Source organism: Orycteropus afer, unplaced genomic scaffold (assembly GCF_000298275.1).
Source record: "Orycteropus afer afer isolate SDZICR_OR568_19922 unplaced genomic scaffold, OryAfe1.0 scaffold00130, whole genome shotgun sequence".
NCBI lineage: Eukaryota > Metazoa > Chordata > Mammalia > Tubulidentata > Orycteropodidae > Orycteropus > Orycteropus afer.
In genome coordinates this window covers 1,780,659-1,802,400 of record NW_006921717.1, presented here as the reverse complement: position 1 = coordinate 1,802,400, position 21,742 = coordinate 1,780,659, and the positions used below count along the sequence as shown (strand labels likewise).

Genomic DNA, 21,742 nt, shown 5'->3' with positions numbered 1-21,742 from the left:
GGGGGCGGGGCGGGCCACGCCCCCACAGCGGGGAAGGGCCCTCGGAGCTTGTAAATACGATGTCGCGGGAAGGCCCTCCGTAGCCCTCTGGGGCAGAGGAGCGGAGCCCGGGATGGGGCTGCAGGTGCGGGGTGCCGCCTGGCCGCGGGCCCCGGGCCCCCTCCCCTATCCTGCTCGCCAGGCAGCATCCTCTAGATTCCACCAGATTGGGTGCCCCAATCCCAAAGTACACCTCTAGGTCAGCCTCTCTACAATATAGCCCGTATGGGCGGCTTATATATTCACATTTCTTTTCAAGTTACAAGAGTAAGTGTCCTTGGTTTACAATGTAACGGGAACAGCAGTGTTTTAAGGAGCGTGTGGACGCCCCAGGCACCCCATTCTTCCTGGTGTACAAGGTGGGTCCTGGAGTCTCCTCATTGAAGACAGAAGTGGGTTCTTGCCCTAGGGAGGCTGCACCTTGCTTCCTTTGCTCCCCGTCGCCCTTGGATGTCTGGGGTGTCAGTCCCCACCTCTCTCCATCTAGCCAGCTCCTTGTGATGGGAGCCTCGGTCCGCCCCGTCCCATCCTACCCTGGGGGCTTCAGGTGTTCCTGTAGGTCCCACGGAGTCCCCTGAGGCGCTGCGGAAGAGAAGCTGGTAACCTACTTCTAAAAAATCAGACATTGAAAGCCCTCCAGTTCTCCTCTCACACACATGTGTCACCGTGAATCAAGGCTGACTCCTCAGTAAACTGGTTTTGGGCAGTGATGGTTCAGGGGTAGAATTCTCGCCTTCCTTGGGGGAGATCTGAATTCAATTCCTGGCCAGTGCACCTGAGCACAGCCTCTCCTGTCAGTCAGGGGAGGTTGCATGTGGGTGTGATGCGGAACAGGTTTCAGTGGGTATCCTAAAATAAGCTGAACTAGGCAGAGTCAGAGAAGACGCCATGGCACATGACGACAACAACAGGAAGAAAGGGCAGGCAGTCCACTTCCGGTGAAAACCCTGTGACTCACAGGGGCCCGGTTCACCACTGATCATGGGGCTGGCGCAGGACGGGGCAGCCTTGTCTGTTGTGTGTGGGGTCACCGTGAGTCAGGGCCCACTCTCCAGCAGCTCACAGCAACAACAGTAGGTCTCAGGTGCAGTCTTTCCCCTCCTCCTGGAGCTCAGGGCCCCAGGGCATTTGGCCACCTCCCTCTCTCCTTCCGTGACTATCCCCCAGTCTGGGTGACCAAGGGCTGATGGGCTGATCCCCTTACCAGAAAGACTGGAGAGAGACAGAAGCCAAAAGGCCTGGCTTGGGACTGCACAAAGCCCCCACTGTGTGGCTGGGGCTTGACCTCCATTACAGTTCCCTCCCCACTTCTGGTTGAGGAAAGAGGCTCAGGGAGGCAGGGGGCTTGCTCAGGGCGACTCCACCTGAATCCAGACCCCATCTGTTTGGCTCCAAAGTCCTCACTCTTCCAGTCATAAACCCTGAGGTGCAGCCTCAGGACGGGGGTGTGGGCGGCTTGGAAGACAGAGCAGAGAACACAGCCTCCCCCTGGGGTGTGTTCCCCGGCAACAGCCAGAGGGTCTGGGTGAGGCCGGACCGGATTCACTCCCCTCCTCTGAGGCCTGCTTTGGCTCCCCATTGCCACTCTCGAAATAAAGCCCGCATTCCTGCCCATCCCCATCACCACCTACCGCTGCTCCTTCCTGCACGTGGCCCAGTGACACCCTTCTGTCCCTGGAACACACCAACCTCATTCCGACCCCAGGGCCTTCCCACATGCTGTTCCCTCCATCTGGAAGCCCTTCCCCAGATCTTGAAAAGATTCCATCCCTCACTTCCTCCAGGTCTCTGTTCAGATGTCACCTCCTGAGGACTCTTTCTGACCATCCCCCTCACTGGTCGCTCTCCAGACCTTGCATTATGGTGGCACATTACATGGTTATCTGTAGACTGGCTTTTTGTCTGTCTTGCCACACGAGGACATCAGAAAATCGAGGGCAGGGACTTTGCCTTGTTCCCGACTCTCTCCCCAGCACCTAGAATAACACCCAGCAGCACACAGTAGGGGTTCAGTGAATGTATGTTGAATGAATGAATGAACAGCAGCCTTGAGTACAGAACTCAAACATGTTCACGTTCACAATCAGGGTCTGGAGGAGCGGGCATTGCTCTCGCCTGGTGGAGAGGTGAGTTTCCCAGAGGGCAACAGGAACGCCACCCCATGGGGTGTATTGGGGGGAAGCGGGGGCTGTGAAATGTCTGGGAGGTGAGCCCTTCTCCCTTCGTGGCCTCTGGCCTCGGGTGCATTTGTTTCCTCCAACACGAAACCCTCTTCCATGGCCCACCAGGAGAACTCCTCTTCATCCTGCAAAACCCTGCAGGGGACCGTTTCTTCTGGCTTCTGGCTCTTGCTTTCTCCTGCATAGCAATTACCCATTATGGGTGTGACTCTCCTCAGGGACCTTAGAAATGGGGCTGGCCTGTTCCCCAAGGGGCAGGGTTTGGAGTGTGGACCAGAACCAAAGCCAGGCAGCTGCCCCTGGAATTGTCTTCCTTGATCTGCCTGCCACGTTGAAAAGGTTTTGGGATCCCTGCCTGGGAGAAGAAAGAGAAATACAGCAGAATGCTGCAAGGAGGCGGTGTCCTGGCCCCGCCCTCTGGGAGTGTGAGCTCCAATAGGGGAGCGTGGAGAAGGAAAGGGCTGAAGGCTCAGGAGGAGGCAGTGAGATGCCGGGAGAAGCCTGGCAGCCTGGATACCTGCCCTGAGGGCTCTGAACTGTGAGTCAGCATGGACTCAGGCCATGGAGGTGTCATCAAGTTAATGACTAACAATTATCGAGCCCTTACTGTGTGCCAGGAGAAGCTTGGTAGCCTAGTGCCTAAGGCACTTGACTGCTAACCAGAAGGCTGGCGGTTCAAACCCACCAGCCATTCCTCAGAAGGAAGACTGGGCAATCTACTTCCATAGTGATACTGCCTCAGAAACCCAAGGAGGGGTCGCTCTGAATCGGATCCAACTCTACAGCAGTGAGTTTTTGAGTTTACTGTGTGCCAGGAGCCCTACTGGTATGGTAGTTAAGCTTTTGGCTGCTAACTGAAAGGTCAGCGGTTCCAAGCAACATACCAGCCATTCCATGAGAGAAAGATGAAGACAGTCTGCTTTTGCAAAGATTACAGTCTTGGAAACCCTATGGGGCAGTTCTACTCCTTCCTGCAGGGTCTATGAGTTGAAATCACTTGATGGCAGTGGGTACTATGTGCCAAGCAAGGACCTACATGCATGGGAAAGGTTGACAAAGAAAAAGGAAGACTGAAGAATTGACACATTTGAATGGTGGTGTTCGCCAAGAACACGAGTACATCATGGACCACCGGAAGAATGGAGAAGTCTGTCTTGGAGGAAATGCAGCCAGAACGCCCCTTAGCAGGGAGGCAGACTCATCTTGCTTACTTTGGACATGTCATTGGCAGGGACCAATCGCTGGAGAAAGACACCATGCTCGGTGAAGCAGTGGGTTGGCGAAAAAGAGGGGGACCCTCAACGAGGTGGATGGACGCAGTGGTTGCCACCATGGGCTCATCAAACACGGCAACCACTGCGAGGACGGCGCCGGACCGGACAACAGAACAGGACAACTGTTCTGTTGTACACGGGGTCACTAAGGGTTGGTACCGACTCAGCGGCCCCTGACAACAATCTTACAGATGAGGAAACTGGGTCTTCAGGAGGCCCAGTGACTCCCTGTAGGTCACCCCCATAGTGAGTGACGGGAGTGCCAAGTTGCAAAGAACCGGGAAGGCCACCGGAGGCCACGCCCTTCACCCCTCCCACGTGACTCAGAAACAGGGGCGTGGCGGGAAGGCACCGGAAGTGCTCCGGGAAGATTTGCTGGGTGAGCGATTTCCAGCTTGTTCAGAAACCCATCTGCCACCTGCCTCAGTGCCTCAATGACCTTCGGAAGTGCTGCTAGGACACCACCAGCACCAGCCACCAGCAGGCTTCCCAGCCAGGGGCTCACTTCATAATCACAGCAGGCAGCCCAGTGAGGCGAAGGCCATCGCGCCCAATTTACAGAGCGGAAAACGGAGGCCTGGCCCTGACTGCACGGCTCCAGGCTGCCTGCCCAGCCGAGCCCCCAGGGAAGGCAGTGCGTGGAATGTCACTGAGGGTGTCTCTCAGCTGCTGACGGCCACGGCCCTGAACTAACGGAGGGAACAGGGAGCTGGTGATGAAGAGGAAACAGTCACGGTTCTTCTCTAGCACTGGGGCTTCAGAGAAGCGGGGTGGGTGCCAGAAGCGGGTGGCAGTGTGAAAAGAGAAGTGGGCTGGGACCTTCGGCACTTCCTCGTTTCTCATGCAGCATCATGCATCGGAAGAGGCTGGCTCTGCTCAGAGGTGCTGTGTGACCTCCAGGGGACCTCTGCCCTCACTCGACCCCCTGGCACCCAGAGCCGGGACATCCTTCAGCCTGTGCCCTGGACTGCCCACCTAGAAGGGGCCTGGGGGGAGGGAGTGTCACCACACCGGCAGACTGAGCACTCTGTACCCACTGTGGTGGGTTTGGGGGCAGGGGACCCCAGCTGAGCCCTGAAGTCAGACTTTGAAGTCCTTTGTAGCCCCCACAAGCAGAGGTGGTCCCGCGCTCCTTCGGGCTACCCAGGTGTCTGCCATGGGGACGGGTGATCTGTCCTGATGCTCACAGGATCCCAGATGCTCAGGCCCAAAGCCCCTGAAGGGAGACCTGTGTGTCGCTGAGAGACGAGGATGTTGTGCCCTGAGTCCCTGTTCTGTGCTGGGCTTTTCTTGGGCACCTCCCACACGTTTGATCAACCCTCGCAAGAGCTCACTCTGCAGATACAGAAACAGGAGCTCAGAGGCTGGAGGAGCTTGTCTGGAGGGAACCAGCTAGGACGGGGCAGGGCGGACTTCAAATCCAGACCTGGGGGCTCTTGCCTCTGCTCCCAGCCACCTTACTGAGGGGAATCTTCCCTCAGCCTCTCTGGGGGTGGGAAGCTGGCGGAGAGGCCATGACTGTGTCAGGTCAACTTGTGGCCCACTAGGACCTCAGACTCCTGTTTGCAGCCAAGAATGGCTGCTGGCTGCCTCTCTTCTGTGCAGGAACTTCCCTTCTTTGGCCTCCTTGTGCTGGAGGACAGATGGGGTGAGAGGAAGAGAGGGAAGGATGAAAGGGAAGGCAGGGAAGTCCTTTTTCATCTTCCTGCTGCTGGGCTCAGCCAGAGGGGACATTGTCAGTGGGGTCTCGGGGTGCTGGAGGGCAGACCCAGCAGATGCCATCAGCTGTGGCTCAGGAGGTGAAGAGGTTTCTCGGGGGCGACTAGGGAAGCGCTTAGGGGGCCCGGCAGGGGACGCTCACCCCAGATTGGCTCGCTGCTCCGTTTCACTTCCCCCAGTCCTGCTTCAGGATCGAGGGACTCTGTGGGGTTTTCCTTGGTGATGTCCTCCACAGCCCTGCTTCCCGTGACCGGCTACTCTCCCTCTCCCTCGGCTCTTCGATGCCCTGAGGCCCTGGCCTTTCCTGGTCCCTCACGTGGGACCTGCACTGGGGGCCTCGTCTGGGGGGGCACTGCTGGGGCTTTCTCCTGCAGAGATGACAGGTGTGGCTGGGGTCTCAGGGGTTCCTGAGGCGAGATCGGTGGATGGGGCAGGAGAGGGCTCATCACTGGGGCTAGTGGCTGAGTGGACAGTGGAGCCAAGGGTCTGGGCTTCAGGGTTTCCCTGTGGCCGGGCTGTGGAATCCGGCGGTGGTTGGGCCGTGGAATCCAGCGGTAGCTGGGCTGTGGAATCCAGTGGTGGCTGGGCCTCAGCCGTGGGCCCTGGCAGCATCTGGCCCTCAGAGTCCAGTTGGGTCTGTGGCTGGGCCAGCGTGATGCTTCCGGGCCGCTCTTCACACAGAGCTGCCGCGAAGGAAGAAAGTACCGCGTGCAGTAGCGCGCGGAGGTCAGCGCTGGCTAAGAGGCACAAGAAAGGGCTGAGGCAGCTGTTGAGGAGGACCAGGTAGTCCGAGTAGACCAGGGCCTCCCAGAGCAGGTAGCCGGGGTAGATGTCCCATAGGAAGGCTAGGTACAGCAGCTGTGCCAGCTGGTAGGGCAGCCGCAGGACCGCGTAGGCCGACAGGATGGTCTTGGCCACGCGGGCGAAGCCGTGGTGGGCCGGGGGCCCGGGCTGGCGGCGGCAGGGCCGGCAGGCGGCGGCCTGGGTGAGCACGTGGCAGACGAGCAGCAGGAGGAAGGGCAGGAAGCCGCCTAGGATCTCCAGCATCCGCAGGGGCAGCTCCTCGCTGTCCCAGAAGTCCAGGCAGAGGACCAGGTCGTACCACCAGACGGCGGCCTCGGGGAAGACCAGCCAGGGCACGCTGAAGAGTGTGGCCAGCACCCAGACCCCCGAGCACACCCAGAGGGGCAGCCGGGCCGGGCGGCGCCCCGGGTACCAGCGCGGGCACAGTGCCAGCAGGCAGCGGTCCAGGCTGAGCGCCGCCAGCAGGAAGAGGCCGGAGGAGTAGGCCACGCCCCACAGGAAGTAGTAGGAGCGGCAGGCAGCCGTCCCCAGGGGCCAGTGACCTCCGTGCTGGATCTCGAGGATTTGGAAGATGGCCACCGCCAGGAACAGGAAGTCGGAGAGTGCCAGGCTGAGCAGGAGCAGCGCCAGCCGCGTGCCTGCTCCGTGCCGGGCCTGCGAGCCGGCCAGCCACGCCATCAGCCCGTTGGCCGGCAGCCCGAGGAGCAGTAGGGCCACCAGGAAGACCGTGTCCCAGCCACCCTGGGGGTAATAGTCATCGTCATCATCGAGCGCCGTGCGGGGCCCACGGCTGGCAGCACCCAGGTTGGCTCCAGTAGCAGGGTCCATCTGAGGTCCCCAAGGGCTCACTGGGTGCGGCGGGAGTGCCTGGTGAATGAGTAATGGTAATCAGACAGCGCTGTGTGTCCTCAGGCAAGTCGCTGCCCCACTCTGGATAATTAGTGTAAGCCAGCCACCGGATATAGGCCTCAGACAATCCATTTTGCAGGTGAGGAGGGGAAAGTGGAGAGGCTCAGTAACTTGCCCGGGGTCACAGGCAGGGAGGGAGATGCCAAGACTCACACCCAGACCTAACCGTCCACCCCACTACACCCAGGGTGCCCACCCCTGCCAGATCCCCCAAACGTATTTTTAAGCCATTCAGTCTTCTCCTGAAGTGTGTTACTGTAGTGGAGCTCATAAATGAACCGAAAGGGGGTGTTCAGATTAAAAGAGGGGAGAACCCCCGCTCGGGTTTCAGGGAACAGTTTGAAGACACTCGGCTTCCTCATTTCAAGCCCCACTTTTATTTTGTATCCTGGGGTTCAAGGGTTTGCCATTCTAGGGGGAAGGGCTAGGGGTTCTGGGGGCCCATAGGAATCCAAGGGTAGACTGGGTCTGGGACAGTAGCAGGCCCCTCCCCCACAGCAAGTGTTCCTCATGACCTCAGGGTGAGCCCCCTTTCCTGTGACCCTCTCTCCCCTTCCCGGAGGGCTACCAAGCAGAGAGAGAGGCAGATGGCAGCAAGGTGAGGGTGATGGAGCAGGAGGCCTGGGACCCAAGAGGCCTGCTGCCCCCACCCACCCACTGAGGGTGGAGGAAGCCCTGGGCCAGCCCAGCCCAGCCCAGAGGAAGCCAATGGCCCAGAAAGCAAAGTCCTATAGCCCCTGACTTTGGTCCCTTGGCCCTCAGCCCAGTGCCCCCCAGGGCTCTCCCTTAGGCAGACCCCACTCCGCAAGCTCCAGCCCCTTTGGGTCAGAACCGTGGGCCCCAGGCCTGGAGCGGCGAGGGCTGGCTTACCTGTGAGGTGCAGGCCAACGGCCAGAGGAAGCAGGGCGTACCTGCCAGCCCAGTGGTCCACGGTCCGCATGGCCCCACGCTGGGGCCTGCTGCATGGCACCCAGCGGTGCTAAGGCAGTCGGGCACGAAACCCAAGCCGACAGGACATGAATCTTTCATGGTACTGCTCTCGGGAAACTCTAACCGTGGGCCAGTAGGCCAAGTGACCAGCCAGGCCCCCTCACCCTGGGCTGCTCCAGCCCAAGGCAGGCTGTGGGACCCCAAGCACCTGCCTCCTCTGACCTCACGCCGTGCCCCTCACCCTGCGTTCCAGGCACTGTGAGCAGGCCTGTCTTTCGCAATCGCACACTCCCTCTAGTCCAGCCAAGGCCCCGGGGGTGTAAATGGGGAAGTGCTCAGCTACTAATCCAAGGGTTGGGAGTTCAAATCCACCCAGATGTGCGTCTGGTGATTCGCTTCAGGCATTGAAAACCTCGTGAGTTTTTCCAGCTCTCTGAAGCACATGGGCCACCGTGAGTCAGAGCCACCTGGGCAGCAACTGGTTTAGTTTTTCTGTTTTGTTTTTCTGTTCCAGCCAGGAGTCACTCCACAAGAGGTCCCAGGGGGCAACTGGCTCTGTCCTTTCGCACTGCCCAGCTCTGCCCACACTCTGTCCTGCCGAAGGTGCTGTCACTTTTCCAGTGAAGCCTTGCCCAGTTCCCAAGCAGCAGGCCCTGACCTTTCAGCAACAAACCAAAACCAAACTCACTGCTGTCATATCAGATCCGACTCGTAAACAACAGCCCCCCTTGGGTTTCCGAGGCAGTATCTCTATGGAAGTAGATTGCCCAGTCTTCCTTCTGAGGAGTGGCTGGGGGGTTTGAACCACCAGCCTGCTGGTTAGCAGTTAGGTGCCTTAGACACTATGCTACCAGAACTCTTTTTCAGCAGGATTCTTCCAATTTCATAGGCGAAGAAGCTAACAATTGGCAAGATTTGATTGCTGGGTTCCCCAGGTAATAAGTGGTTGAGCTGGAGTTCAAGGCCGATTGCTCCCTCCCCGCCCCTTGCTGCTAACTGCAGTCCTTTGGACCTACCTGGCTGTGCCCTGGCCAAGCCCCAGCAGGGGGCTGGGATTAGGGCCTGGACTGCCAGCCTCACTTACCCTAATCCCTCTCAGGGCTGATTCCAGGCCTTTGGCTCCCAGCATGAGGGGGTATAAGAGGCTTTGTGGGTCCTGAGACCCAAGGGTGCCCCTTGGGCTACATCTCAGAGCCCAGCTGCCCTTCCCACATGGCCACAGAGCAGGCGAGGGGCCATGCAGGCTCAGACTTGGCCTCCCGCCCCCAGGAACGCCCTGCAGGGGTAGTGGCTCCCAGGGGTGGTGCTGAGGGGCCGTCCTCAACCAAGAGGAGAAGCAAGAAGGAGATGAAGCATCAAGGATCCCGAAAGGGCACGGGCCGCTCTGGGGAGCAGACCCCTGTCCAGAGAACTGAGAGCCTGGGCAGCAGCAGGACACCCACCAGGACTGGGGAGGGGCGGGAGGAGGCACCCCCTGTAGCCCCCAGGACGGCATCTTCTCGTCGCCAGTCCCACCGGCACCGTCCTGACCCTCAACAAGAAGCTGCCCAGAGGATGTATGGGCCCCTGCTCGACCAGGTCTTTGGGAAGGTCAGGCAGGGCCTGGGTGGGGCTGGGGCTGGGTGGAGGGTGGGCCCTCACTGCCCCTAGTGCTCAGACCTCTTGCCCAGACTGAGAAAGTCTAGACTCCGTGGGCCAGGGTCCTGCAGTCTGGGGAGGGGCAGGTGTCAGGCTGGGAGTCCTGGTGGTGCAGTGGTTAAGCACAGGCTACTAGCTGAAAAGTCGTTGGTTCAAACCCACCAACCGCTCCTCAAGAGAAAAATGTGACAGTCTGCTTCTGTAAAGATTGACAGCCTTGGAAACCCTGTGGTGCAGTTCCACTCTGTCCTCTAGGGGCGCTGTGGGTCGGAATGGACTCCATGGCAGTGGGTGTGGTTTGGGCTTTGCTTCCGTGAAGATTGACAGCCTTGGAGACCCTGTGGGCAGTTCCACTCTGTCCTCTAGGGGCGCTGTGGGTCAGAATGGACTCCAAGGCAGTGGGTGTGGTTGGGGCTTTGTTTTGTGAAGACTGACAGCCCCGGAAGCCCTCTGGGGGCAGTTCCACTCTGTCCTATCAGGTTGCTGTGAGTTGAATCTACTGGGCAACAGTGGCTTTGGTTTTGATTGGTTTAGGTCTTAGGCTGATCTGGGTTGTGGGGCTGGGCTAGAACACAAGGCTCTGTGGGGGGCAGGAATGGGTCCCTCTGTCCTCGTGGGGCCCACCAGCATCCAAATTCCTGCCCCCAGCCTTTGTGTGTTGGCCTTGCCCACAGGCTTTTCTGTGGCCATCATGGACAAGGGCTGGGCAGTGGCTGAGAGGGAGGGACGGGATGGGGACAGAGCTGTGACTGGCCTGGGGACATGATGGCTATCCCCCTGCAGGACCGTGAGCTGGGCCCGGAGGAGCTGGATGGTGAGTGGCCCTTTGCTGGGGCTGGGTGGGGGGTTCCTGAAGCCCGGCACCAGGGCCTGACACCACCACCCCTCCCTCAGAGCTGCAGGTGGCCTTCCAGGAGTTTGACACTGACCAGGACGGCTACATCGGCTACCGGGACCTGGGCGCTTGCATGCGGACGCTGGGCTACATGCCCACAGAGATGGAGCTCATTGAGATCTCGCAGCACGTCAAGATACGTAGTGAGTACAGGCCCTGCCCGTGGCACCCCTCGTCCTTCCCATGCCTCCCGGTTCTAGGGGGCAGCCAAGGGGTGGGGGTGGCCTCTGAGGGTCTGTTTGGCTCTGGGATCCCTCACGGGCGCAGGGAGGTGAAGAAGATGGCAGTTTCCAGGGGCCCCGTCCAATGCAGGGACACCAGTATCCAAGCTCCCACCTCCTGGTGTGACAAGGGGTGAGGAGGGCACCCAGGTGCGAGAGGGGCCTTCGGCTTGAGTGTCAGCTGGGCCACTGCTCGCCTCCCCTCTCTCCTCACCCCGTCCTGCCATCCAGGCCCAGGCACCTGGGCTCCTTGATAAAGTGTCCCCTTCACTCTCTTTCTCTCTCTCCTACCTGCTCTGTGACCCTGTCCAGTAGCGGAGGCTGTGGGTCGTCATGTCCGCACCCTCCATGCCCTGGCGGCTGCTGCCTGAATTGGGGTCACCATGGGAGGAGGGAAGGCATCTCCCGAGGGCTGGTGAACCCCATCTCTGGAACTCCCACTAACCCACCAGTTGGCCACTGGTGTTTTCACAACTGGTGGCATCTTAGAACTGAGTGACTCTGTGCTGTCAGTGTTCAGGGACATGTACATTGGTTTTGTGGGCTCCAGGAGTCCCTGATGGGACAAAAGGTTAGAGGTTGGTTGTTCAGGGAAAGGTTGGAGTCCACCCAGACACCTAGGAGGAAAGGCGTGTCCACCTGAAGAGACAGCCATTGAAAGCCCCGTGGAGCTCGGTTCCGCTGTGATTCACATGGGGTTGCTGCGTGTGAGTCGGGACTGGCTCTAGGGAACAGGCTGAAGGGGCCCCAGCATTTGTAGCTGTGAGCTCTCATCCCGATTCCTGGGGAGGAGGGCAGGTTCCCTCAGCCCCCACTGAGCAGGAGGAAGGGAGGTCTCGTAAGACACCCAAGGTCATGCATGGTCAGCCGCAGAGGCACCCAGGGCTGTCTGGCTCAAAGCCTGATGTCTTTCCTGAACCCCGAGAGCAGAAGGCGCCCCAGCCTCCAGCAGCCCAGGTAAGGAGGCTCCAGCCTCCCCTGGCCCCCAGCGGCCCAAGTAAGGAGGCTCCAGCCTCCCCCGGCCCCCTGCGGCCCTGGACTCTGGTGTTCCTTCCCGGGAGGCGCTGGCCCTCTGACTTGTCCTTGAGGCCCAGTCCTCCTTCCTCACTGTGATGCTTGCTCTGCCTGGGTCCCCAGTGGGTGGCTGCGTGGACTTCGAGGAGTTCGTGGAACTGATGGGCCCGAAGCTGCGGGAGGAGACCGCGCATATGTTGGGGGTGCGGGAGCTGCGCGTCGCCTTCCAAGAGGTGGGTCTTGGGCAGGCGGGCAGAGTGGGAGTGGTGGACGGCGTCCTCGCTGGCCCCCCACTCGGGCCAGGAGACCCCAGGGACCTCAGTCCCCTGGGCACCCAGAGCCCCGCAGGGAGGGATCGGAGAGGGTTCGGCTCACTCCCAGCTGGGAAAGCCATCCCAGGAAGGCTTCCTGGAGGAGGGGGCGTCCTGTCTCAGCCTGGGAGGACAGAGAGTGCTCGGAAGGGCCAAGACTGGGGCATCCGGGCAGAGGCAGTGAGTGGCAGGAGCAGAGACAGGTGCAGGCAGAGGCCTTTTTGGGTGGGGACGCTGAGCTCTGCCTGGACCCTAGTTCGACAAGGACAGGGATGGACGGATCACGGTGGCGGAGCTGCGGGAGGCAATGCCGGCTCTGCTGGGGGAGCCGCTGGCGGGAGCCGAGTTGGACGAGGTGCTCCGCGAGGTGGACCTCAATGGGGACGGAACCGTGGACTTTGACGGTGAGACTCCCAACCAGACGGCGCCCGGTCCCCTCTTCCCAGGCTGTGTCCAGAGCCTCCAGGGCCGGGGGCCGGATGCCCCGCCCCTCTGGCCCAATCCCCGCCCCCTCCGGCCCAATCCCCGCCCCTCCGGCCCAATCCCCGCCCCCTCCGGCCCAATCCCCGCCCCCTCCGGCCCAATCCCCGCCCCCTCTCTCCCGCAGAGTTCCTGTTGATGCTCAACACCCACTGAGACGCCAGGAGGCAGCAAGGTTCCTGGTGCGCATGCGCCTCCGAGAGGCACCGCCCCCCTCCATCCCCTTCCCCAGGGATGAAGGAGACGGTCCACGCTTAGTTCTCCAACCCCTCACCATATCTGGCCAGACGGTCTGCTCCTGAGGTCACTGTCCACTCACCCCCACCTCCCGCCACCCAAGCCGCCAGTCCCCGGTGTCTGTTAACCTAGTGACGCTGTAACAGAAAACCACGAGTGGGTGGCTTAAATAAACGAAAACTTACTTTCTTACAGTTCAAAGGTGTTGGGAGTCTAATTTCAGGGCGCCGGCCCGAATGGAAGGCTTTTCCTTTCGGTTGGCTCTGGGGCAAGGTCCTTGTCTCTTTGCAGCTTCCGCTCCGAGGTCCCTTGGAGGTCGTGTGGCGTGTATCTTCCCTGCCTGGTGCTTGCTTGTTTCATCTGGTCTTTTATATCTTAAAAGAGATTGATGGAAGATACAGCCTACTAACACTCTCATTAACATAAAAAAAAATTCTCAAAAGGGATTACAACCCCAGGTTTGGGGTTAGGGCTGACACAGTCAAACCATAGCACCAGTGTGAGCAAGATGAGCCTCTCTCTAGCCCCTTAGGAGGGAGGGAATTCCCTGGTGCTGGCAACATTCAAAGATGAGCCCAGAGGGACCACTCCTTTTACCTGTTGTTGTTGTTATTATGTGCCATCAAGTCAACCCGACTCATAGCGACCCCCCTTGGGTTTCCGAGGCAGTATCACTACGGAAGTAGATTGCCCCATCTTCCTTCCGAGGAGTGGCTGGTGGGTTTGAACTGCCGGCCTTCTGGTTAGCAGTCAAGTGCCTTAGGCACTACACTACTAGAGCTCCTTGTAAGAGTGCTGTTGTTGTTGTTATGTGCCATCGAGTCGGCCCCGACTCATAGCGACCCCTTCTTGGGTTTCTGAGGCAGTATCACTACGGAAGTAGATTGCCCCATCTTCCTTCCGAGGAGTGGCTGGTGGGTTTGAACCGCCGGCCTTCTGGTTAGCAGTCAAGTGCCTTAGCCACTATGCTACTAGAGCTCCTTGTAAGAGTGCAGGGGCCAGAAATGAACCTCCTGAGTGCAGCCCGGGACCTCAAAGGGTTACCCTGTTCCTGAAAAGGGGACTAAAATACAGTTCCACCTACCGGCCCAAGAAAGCAAGGAAGCTTGCTTAGACCTCCAGGGCCTTAGGTGGTAGAAAACTGAGACTCCTAGCGAGAGTGTGGTCTACCACCGTAGGGTGAAAAGCTGAAGAAACCAGGAAGCTAGGAAGGGGGGGAGCGCTCCGAACCTAGGACACTGAGAACTAAAAATGTCCCACCAACCCTGAAGATGAGGAACTCATGATGAAAAGTGACAGAAGGCAAAAGGAACAGACCACCATGAGGGGGACTCAGCAGATGCAGCAAACAGGAGAATTAGGGCCCCAAAGTGCAGAGAATAGAACAGTCTAATGAGACCATAAAAAAAAATGTCAACAATGTTGAGATCAAGAAGGAAGAGAGGCCAACGGGCACTAACAGGACAGTGTGAAGGAAGAACAGGGACGTTTAAAAGAGAGCCCAGCTGAACTGCTGGAAAGCAGAGAGATAGCCAGTGGAAGGGCCAAAAAAGTCAATGGCTGTGTTCAACAGCAGATTAGACACAATGTAGGAGATCTGTAATGACTGTTGTGTGTCATCCAGTCATCTCCTATTCATGTGATGAATAGGAAGCTGTTACATCTGAGACATCACCCCAAATGTAGCTCTGAGGGATACAAAGTATAAAATGTTAAAGGGTAGTTAAAAGTCATTAGATGTCTTGGCAATGGCCCTACAAGTGTATTTGTATGATCTGAATTCCCAGGTGTATGGCAGAGCTGACAAGGGATAAGGTTATAGTCACTTCTTCATCACAGCCAGCTATCCATAGGGACCAAGTAGTTGATCCTGTGGGCTCGGGACCATAGTTGCAGGGGACATTAAGCTCAATTGGCATGACATACTACACAGAACATTGTTCCACCTCCTACTTTGACGAGTGGCGACTGGGATCTTAAGGGCTAGCAAGCAGCCATCTAGATGCAGCTGTGGGTCTCTCCCCGTCCAGAGTGAAGAGGAATGAAGAAAACCAAAGATTCATGGAAAGAAGTAGTCCTAGTGACTGGTACACCATGCTATCTGCAGCCTACACGACTATGAGACCAGAAGAACTAGATGGTGCCCAGCTACCACTGTCAACCACTCGGAGGGGAATCTATGTAGGAGATCCTGGATAGAGAGGGAGAACAATGTGGAACAAAACTCAAAATCATTTCGGAAAAAAAAAAGGGAGGAACCAGGTTTGCTGGTCTAATAGAGCCTGGTGCAACCACTGAGACTATGGTCCCTAGCTGCCCTTTGGGTCTGGAATTGAACCCACATCTGTGGCTTCCAGCCAAACAAAAGACAGGCATGTGAGTTGAGTATGTACCTGAGGTAAATATACTCCTTGGAAAGAACAATCACGGGAGAAAGAAGGGCTGTTTATTCACAGGGAGATAGCTCAGGGGTCAGGGGTGCATGGAGGTAACTATCAGGAGGAAGTGGGAGGGGAGCTGTTGCCTTGTGGTGAATTGTGGTCAATGTCATGAGACAACGTGTGTGTGAACTGCTGTATGGAAAGTGAATTTGCTCTGTAAATTTTCACCCAAATCACAATTAAAAAAAAAAAAAAAGTCATTAGATGCCTTGAAAAGAAAATGTGGACATGGGGCCATATTCAAAGAGATGATGGCAGAATTTCTCTAAAACTGAACAAAGCCTTAAGTCCCCAGATTGAAAGAGTACACTGAAACCAAATCAGGGTAAATAAAAATAAATCTATACCTAGATACATACCAGTGAAATGACAGAGAATCTTAAAAAGTGAGAGAAAAGCCAGATTACTTGCAAAAGACAAGCAGACTTACCAAAGACTTTTCATTGGCAACAATACATGGAATAAACTGGTCAAAGTATGGAGGAAAGATAATTGCCAGTCAAGAAGCCTATACCAGGTTCAATCACAATTCAAGAATGATGGTGAAATGCACATCTTTTTCAACAAACAAAAACAGTTTCCCACCTGCAGACCTTTGTTGAAGGGATGGCTTTAGTGAGAAGGAAGTGGAATCCAGAAGGTGGGGTTTACAAAAAGGTCATAGTTAGGAAAGAAATTGGTCAACATATTGGTAGAGCTGAAGAAGCATTAACTGTAAGAAATTAATTTGGAGGACTTTAAAACAAGGAGGGACTAAAACTGGTGTTGGTGGTGCTGTCCAGTCAGTCCTGACTCACAGTATCCCGATACACATGCACAAAGGAACAAAACCCTACCCGTCCTGTGCTGTCCTCCCAACAGTTGCTGTGTTTGAGCCCATTATTGAAGACACAGTTGACACATCTCCCTGAAGGTCTTCCTCTTTCTTCCGACCCTCTACTTTACCAGGTTCTACAATCAGTGCCAATGGAAGCAGCAGCCAAGACATCAAAAGACATATTGCATGGGCCAATCTGCTGCAATAGACCTCTTTCAAGTTCTGAAGAGCGAAGATGTCTCCTTGAAGACTAAGGTGTGCCTGTCCCAAGCCATGGTATTTTCAATTGCCTCATATGCATGTGAGAGCTGGACAATGAATAAGGAAGACCGAAGAAGATTCGATGCTTTTGAGTGGTTGTGTTGGCGAGGAATGCTGAAAGTATGTGGACTGCTAAAAGAACTAACAAATCTGTCCTGGAGGAAGTGCAGCCGGAATGCTCCTTGGAAGCGAGAATAGCCAGACTTTGTCTCACCTACTTTGGTCATGCTGTCAGAAGGGACCGTTCTCTGGAGAAGGATGTCATGCTTGGTAGGGCGGAGGGTCAACGAAAGAGGGGAAGGCCCTCAACAAGATGGACTGACACAGTGGCTGTGGCGATGGGCTCAGGTATAGCAAGGACTGTGAGGCTGGGGCAGGACTGGGCAGTGTTTCTTTCTGTTGTACATAGGGTCGCTATGAGTTGGAGATGACTCGACAGCACGTAACAGTAACAACAACTTCACCAAGTAGGATGTCCTTCTCTAGGGACCAGTCACTCCTGATAGCATATCCGAAGTACAGGAGGTGAAGTCTCACCATCCCTGCTTCTAAGAAGCATTCTGGCTGTAGTTCTTCCAACACAGATTTGTTCTTTCCGGCAGTCCACAGTCCATTCACTATTTTTGGCCAAGACCATAATTCAGAGGCATCGATTCTTCTTCGATCTTCCTCCTTCACTGTCTGCTCCCCCATGCATATGAGGCAACTGAAAACACCGCAGCTTGGACAAGGCACACTTTAGTCCTCACAGTGAATTTTTTGCTTTTTAACGTTTGAAAAAAGTCCTTTGCAGCAGATTTGTCTGATGAAATATGTCGCTTGCTCTCCTGACCACTGCTTTCATGGGTGTTGATTGTGGATCCAAGTAAAATGAAATCCTTGACAACTTCAATCTTTTCTCTGTTTATCGTGATGTTACTTATTGGTCTAGTTGTGAGGATTTTTGCTTTCTGTGTGTTGAGGTGTAACCCATACTGAAGACTGTAGTCTTCTTCATCAGTAAGTGCTTCAAATTTTTTTCACTTTAAGCAAACAAGGTTGTGTCATCTGCATATCGCAGCTTGTTAATGAGTCTTCCTCCAATCTTGATGTGTTCTTCTTCGTGTAGTCCAGCTTCTCAGATTATTTGCTCAGCAAAGAGATTGAATAAGTACGGTGAAAGGATGCAATTCTGATGCAAACCTTTCCTGACTTTAAACCAAGGAGCATGTTCTTGTTCTGTTCAAATGCTTCTCGGTCAATGTACAGATTCCTCACGAGCACAGTGAAGCGTCCTGACTTTCCCATTCTTTGCCATGTTATCTATAATGTGTTATGATCCACAAAGCTGCATGCCTTTGCATAGTCAACTGTTCTGGTTCCCTGGAGCCACTCTGACAAGAATATACCACAAACAGGAGGCCTCAACAAACAGTAATTTATTCTCTCACAGTTTGGAGGCTTTAAGTCCAAGTTCAAAGTGCCAGGCTCTAGGGGCTGGGTATAAGCCCCTCAACCTTGGGGTCCAGCTCTGCCTCCTGTTTCTGGCCCACTGGAGCTAGAGGCGTTTCTTCACTCAGCTGCTGGCTGCTGAGGCTGAGAAGCCCCAAGGTTGACAAGTAAAAAGGCACAGTCCCAATGTTACCAAACCACATGGCAGGCCACTAACTTAAGTCCATTGTAAGTCCCAAGGTCGGCAGAGCACGGCAGGCTGCTGAGCAACAACACGGCTACATGCAGGGTCCAAGCGTGCCATAGACTAGAGACTATTCCCAAGGCTTCTCCTTATAAACAGGAAGCAGACCACATCCCAAAGGCAGCTACTCAGCTGCTTGTGGTAGATCCCACCATGGAGTTGATTGCCAGTCTCATCCTGGGGAATAACTACCACCAGCTGCCCAGCCACTCAGCCAGGCCCAGCCACGTTGACACACAAACATAACCACCACATCAATGAAACACAGGTAGATCGCTTTCTGGTTTTTCAGCCAAGATCCATCTGCCATCAGCCATGATACCCTCCAGTCCACATCCTCTTCTGAATCCGGCCTGAATTTCCAGCAGTTCTCTGTTGATGTATTGCTGCAACCATATTTCAATTATCTTCAGGAAAACTTTACTTGTACATGATATTAATGATATTGTTTGATAGTTTTCCATTCTGTTGGATCATCTTTCTTTAGAACAGGCACAAATACAAATCTCTTCCTGTCAGTTGGCCAGGTAGCTGTCTTCCAAATTTCTCGCCATAGACAAGTGAGTACCTCCAGTGTTTCATCCATTTGTTGAACCATCTCCGTTGGCATTCCACCAGTTACCGGAGCCGTGTTTTTCGCCAATGCCTTCTGTGGTGGTTATGTTTGTGTGTCAACTTGGCTGGGCCTGGTTGAGTGGCTGGGCAGCTGGTGGTAGTTATTCCCCAGGATGAGACTGGCAATCAACTCCATGGTGGGATCTACCACAAGCAGCTGAGTAGCTGCCTTAGGGAATGTTGTCTGCTTCCCGTATATAAGCAGAAGCCTTGGGAATGGTCTCTAGCCTGTGGCGCGCTTGGGCCCTGCATGTAGCCGTGTTGTTGCTCAGCAGCCTGCTATGCCCTGCCGACCTTGGGACTTACAATGGATTTAAGTTAATGGCCTGCCATGTGATTTGGTAACATTGGGACTGTGCCTTTTTACTTGTCAACCTTGGGGCTTCTCAGCCTCAGCAGCCAGCAGCTGTCTGAGTGAAGAAACGCCTCTAGCTCCAGTGGGCCGGGAGCAGGAGGCAGAGCTGGACCCCAAGGTTGAGGGGCTTTCACCCAGCCCCTAGAGCCTGGCACTTTGAACTTGGACTTAAAGCCTCCAAATTGTAAGAATAAACTCCTGTTTCTTAAGGCCACTCCATTTGTGGTATATTCTTGTCAGAGCGGCTCCAGGGAACCAGGACATCTTCAGTGCAGCTTGGACTTCTTCCTTCAATACCATCAGTTCTTGATCATATGCCAACTGAAATGGTTGAACATTGACCAATTTTTTTTTTTGATTCAATGACTTGTTGTATTCCTTTCATCTTCTTTTGATGCTTCCTGTATCATTCAATATTTTGCCCATAGAATCTTTCAATATTGCACCTTGAGGCTTGATTTTTTTTTTCCCTTAGTTCTTTCAGCTTGAGAAGTGGCGAGTGTGTTCTTCCCTTTGGGTTTTCTAGCTCCAGGTCTTTGCACATTTCATTGTAATACTTTGCTTTGTCTTCACGAACTGCCCTTGGAAATCTTCTGTTTAGCTCTCTGGTTTCATGTCTCCCATTCACTTTAGCTATTCTACACTCAGAGCAAGTTTCAGAGTCTCTTCTAACATCTATTTTGGTCTTTTTCTTTCTTTCCTGTCTTTTTAATGACCTTTTGTTTTTTTCATGTATGACGTCCTTGATGCCATCCCACAACTCATCTGGTCTTTGGTCATGAATTGTCAATGCATCAAATCTATTCTTGAGACAGTCTCTAAACTCAGGTGGGATGTAATCAAGGTCATATGTTGGCTCTTGTGGGCTTGTTTGAATTGTCTTCAGCTTCCCAATGTCTTGAACTGGATATGTTTATTTTCCCCAAAGGAAAAGTCTGGAGAGGGAGTCCAGTACACACTGGACTTTGGAGACCCAGCCGAGCTCGTCTGGTTTGCTGCTGCCGTCCCTGGGGTGTGGTCGCGTTTGTTTTCCAGGTGGCAGGATGGAGGTAGGAACAGAGAAGAAAGGGGACCAAGAGTGTGAGCCATTCCTACTCCTTTAGGAAGAGCTTATTACATGGTCCACCTCACCCAAAAGGATGCTGGGAAATGCAGTCTTCATTCTGGGTTCCCATGTGCTCAGCTAAAACCCTGGGGTTTCTTGTACCACAGAGGAAGAGGAGTGCGGTTACCCAAGGGCACATAGCTGACTCTTCCCCAGAGCTGAATGGAGCATATAAGAGACACACTCAAAACCTAGGGACACCTGAAAGGTTGAAATTGAGGGGTTGGACAAAAGATTGACTGGGAGAAAATTAACAAAAGCTACGAAAACAATACAAATATCAGCCCAAAATAGGCTGGTTTGAGGCAAAAGGCATTAGGGATTATCTGAGTCATAATTCATGAAGGAAATTAATGTTCCTATTAGCTTGTCTTCAAACTACAAAGAAAACGTCTGTACTTGTGGACATGTTGTTGTTGTTGTTATGTGCCGTGGAGTTGGCCCCGACTCCTAGCGACCCCTCCTTGGGTTTCCGAGGTGGTATCCCTACGAAAGTAGATTGCCCCATCTTCCTTCCGAGGACTGGCTGGTGCTTGTGGACACAGCTGGGTAAAATGGGAGGGTTTAGATAGTCATTATCAGTGTGAATGGTGCTGCTGTCAGTCCATCCTGATTAGCTAAATTGACCCACAAAAGCCAGCTCCTTGGTCACATTAAAACGGGAACAATGCCACCATGGTGCCCATCAGTGTGTTCAGAGGCACATACGGGGGAGCTGTAAGACAGAGTCAGGTCAGCAAACTTCTTCCATAAAGGGTCAGACGGCTTTCCGGCTCCGAGGACCACCATCTGTTGCAACTGCTCAACTCTGCCGCAAAGCGGCCACAGACAACCGCAAGCCGATGGGTGGCCACGCTCCGAGAAAACGTCGTGGACACTGACATTTGAATTGTATCTAATTTTTATGAGTCACAAGCTATTATTACTCTTTGACTTTTTTTTTTTCTTTCAATCATTTAAAGACATAAAGCCATTCTTGGTGGTGGGCCCTGTTTGGCCTGTGGCCCACTGTTTGCTCACTCTGAATACAGACCTACAATTGGGAGAATCACCACTTCCGGGACAAATTTCTGTAAAGATTGACAAAACGTTGAGTGTCGTAGTTACTCCATATGAACTACTGACTTGGTCACTTTCAATGAATGGCTTGTGTAATTCTTTTCTTTCTTGTTTGTTCTGTTCATAGTGCTGAAATGTGATTCTATGTCTGAGTAATCTGATGACAAACCAACCAACCAACCAACCTGGTGTGTATTCTGTATGTCTTTGTTTTTTATTTCATTTTCCTAATTTTTATTTTACAAAAGTTTTGGCCATCATGGATTAGAAATTAAACTGTCCCTTCACCATAAGTAGTTTGAGAGTCACTGGTTTAGAGGCTCTGGAACCCTGGTGTAGTGGTTAAAGCATTCAGCTGCTAGCCACAAGGCTGGAGGTTTGAACCCACCAACTGCTCCACAGCAGAAACATAAGGCAGTCTGCTTCAGTAAAGATGGGCAGCCTTGAAACCCTTGGGGGCAGCTCCACTCTGCCCTGCACAGTCTCCGTGACTTGGAATCGACTCTATGGCAGTGGGTTTTGATTTTGCAGACAACTGGTGCCCCTCAAAGTGCCTCACCTGGGGAAGCACTGGTGCAGGGTCTGGAGAGCAGGAGAGGACCTGGGTGTTCCAGGCCCTGGTGCCGCTCTGAAAGGAACCACCATAAATGGGATGCCTTAAACAGGAGTTTATTCTCTTACAATTTGGAGGCTTTAAGTCCAAGTTCAAAGTGCCAGGCTCTAGGGGCTGGGTGAAAGCCCCTCAACCTTGGGGTCCAGCTCT

At 54.5% G+C, this 21,742-nt stretch overlaps 3 protein-coding genes across 3 annotated transcripts in view; 1 reads left to right on the top strand and 2 right to left on the bottom strand.

Moving 5' to 3' along the window:
- Positions 1 to 5,829, bottom strand: part of CORO1B (coronin 1B) — an 11,370-nt gene extending 5,541 nt beyond the window's left edge. Inside the window, exon 1 of the mRNA XM_007944695.1 lies at positions 5,801 to 5,829. The gene's annotated coding sequence lies outside the window, so the exon portion shown is untranslated. The remainder of the gene's footprint in view (positions 1 to 5,800) is intronic.
- Positions 5,525 to 6,844, bottom strand: GPR152 (G protein-coupled receptor 152). Its single transcript, XM_007944942.2, has one exon. The coding sequence runs from the start codon at positions 6,842 to 6,844 to the stop codon at positions 5,525 to 5,527; it is 1,320 nt and encodes a 439-aa protein (XP_007943133.2).
- Positions 6,845 to 9,067: 2,223 nt separating this feature from the next.
- CABP4 (calcium binding protein 4) lies at positions 9,068 to 12,570 on the top strand. Its single transcript, XM_007944941.1, has 6 exons — positions 9,068 to 9,445; positions 10,277 to 10,307; positions 10,388 to 10,531; positions 11,747 to 11,856; positions 12,191 to 12,338; positions 12,542 to 12,570. Exons 1-6 carry the CDS (start codon positions 9,068 to 9,070, stop codon positions 12,568 to 12,570), a joined length of 840 nt encoding a protein of 279 aa, XP_007943132.1.
- Positions 12,571 to 21,742: the final 9,172 nt, after the last annotated feature.

What these genes read in the sequence shown, in the direction of transcription:
- GPR152 (XM_007944942.2), bottom strand. Translation starts at nt 6,844, where the DNA reads ATGGACCCTGCTACTGGAGCCAACCTGGGTGCTGCCAGCCGTGGGCCC.
- CABP4 (XM_007944941.1), top strand. Translation starts at nt 9,068, where the DNA reads ATGGCCACAGAGCAGGCGAGGGGCCATGCAGGCTCAGACTTGGCCTCC. An exon ending in TCGACCAGGTCTTTGGGAAG is followed by an intron (nt 9,446 to 10,276) that starts GTCAGGCAGGGC and finishes ATCCCCCTGCAG; the next exon opens with GACCGTGAGCTGGGCCCGGA. An exon ending in GCAGCACGTCAAGATACGTA is followed by an intron (nt 10,532 to 11,746) that starts GTGAGTACAGGC and finishes CTGGGTCCCCAG; the next exon opens with TGGGTGGCTGCGTGGACTTC.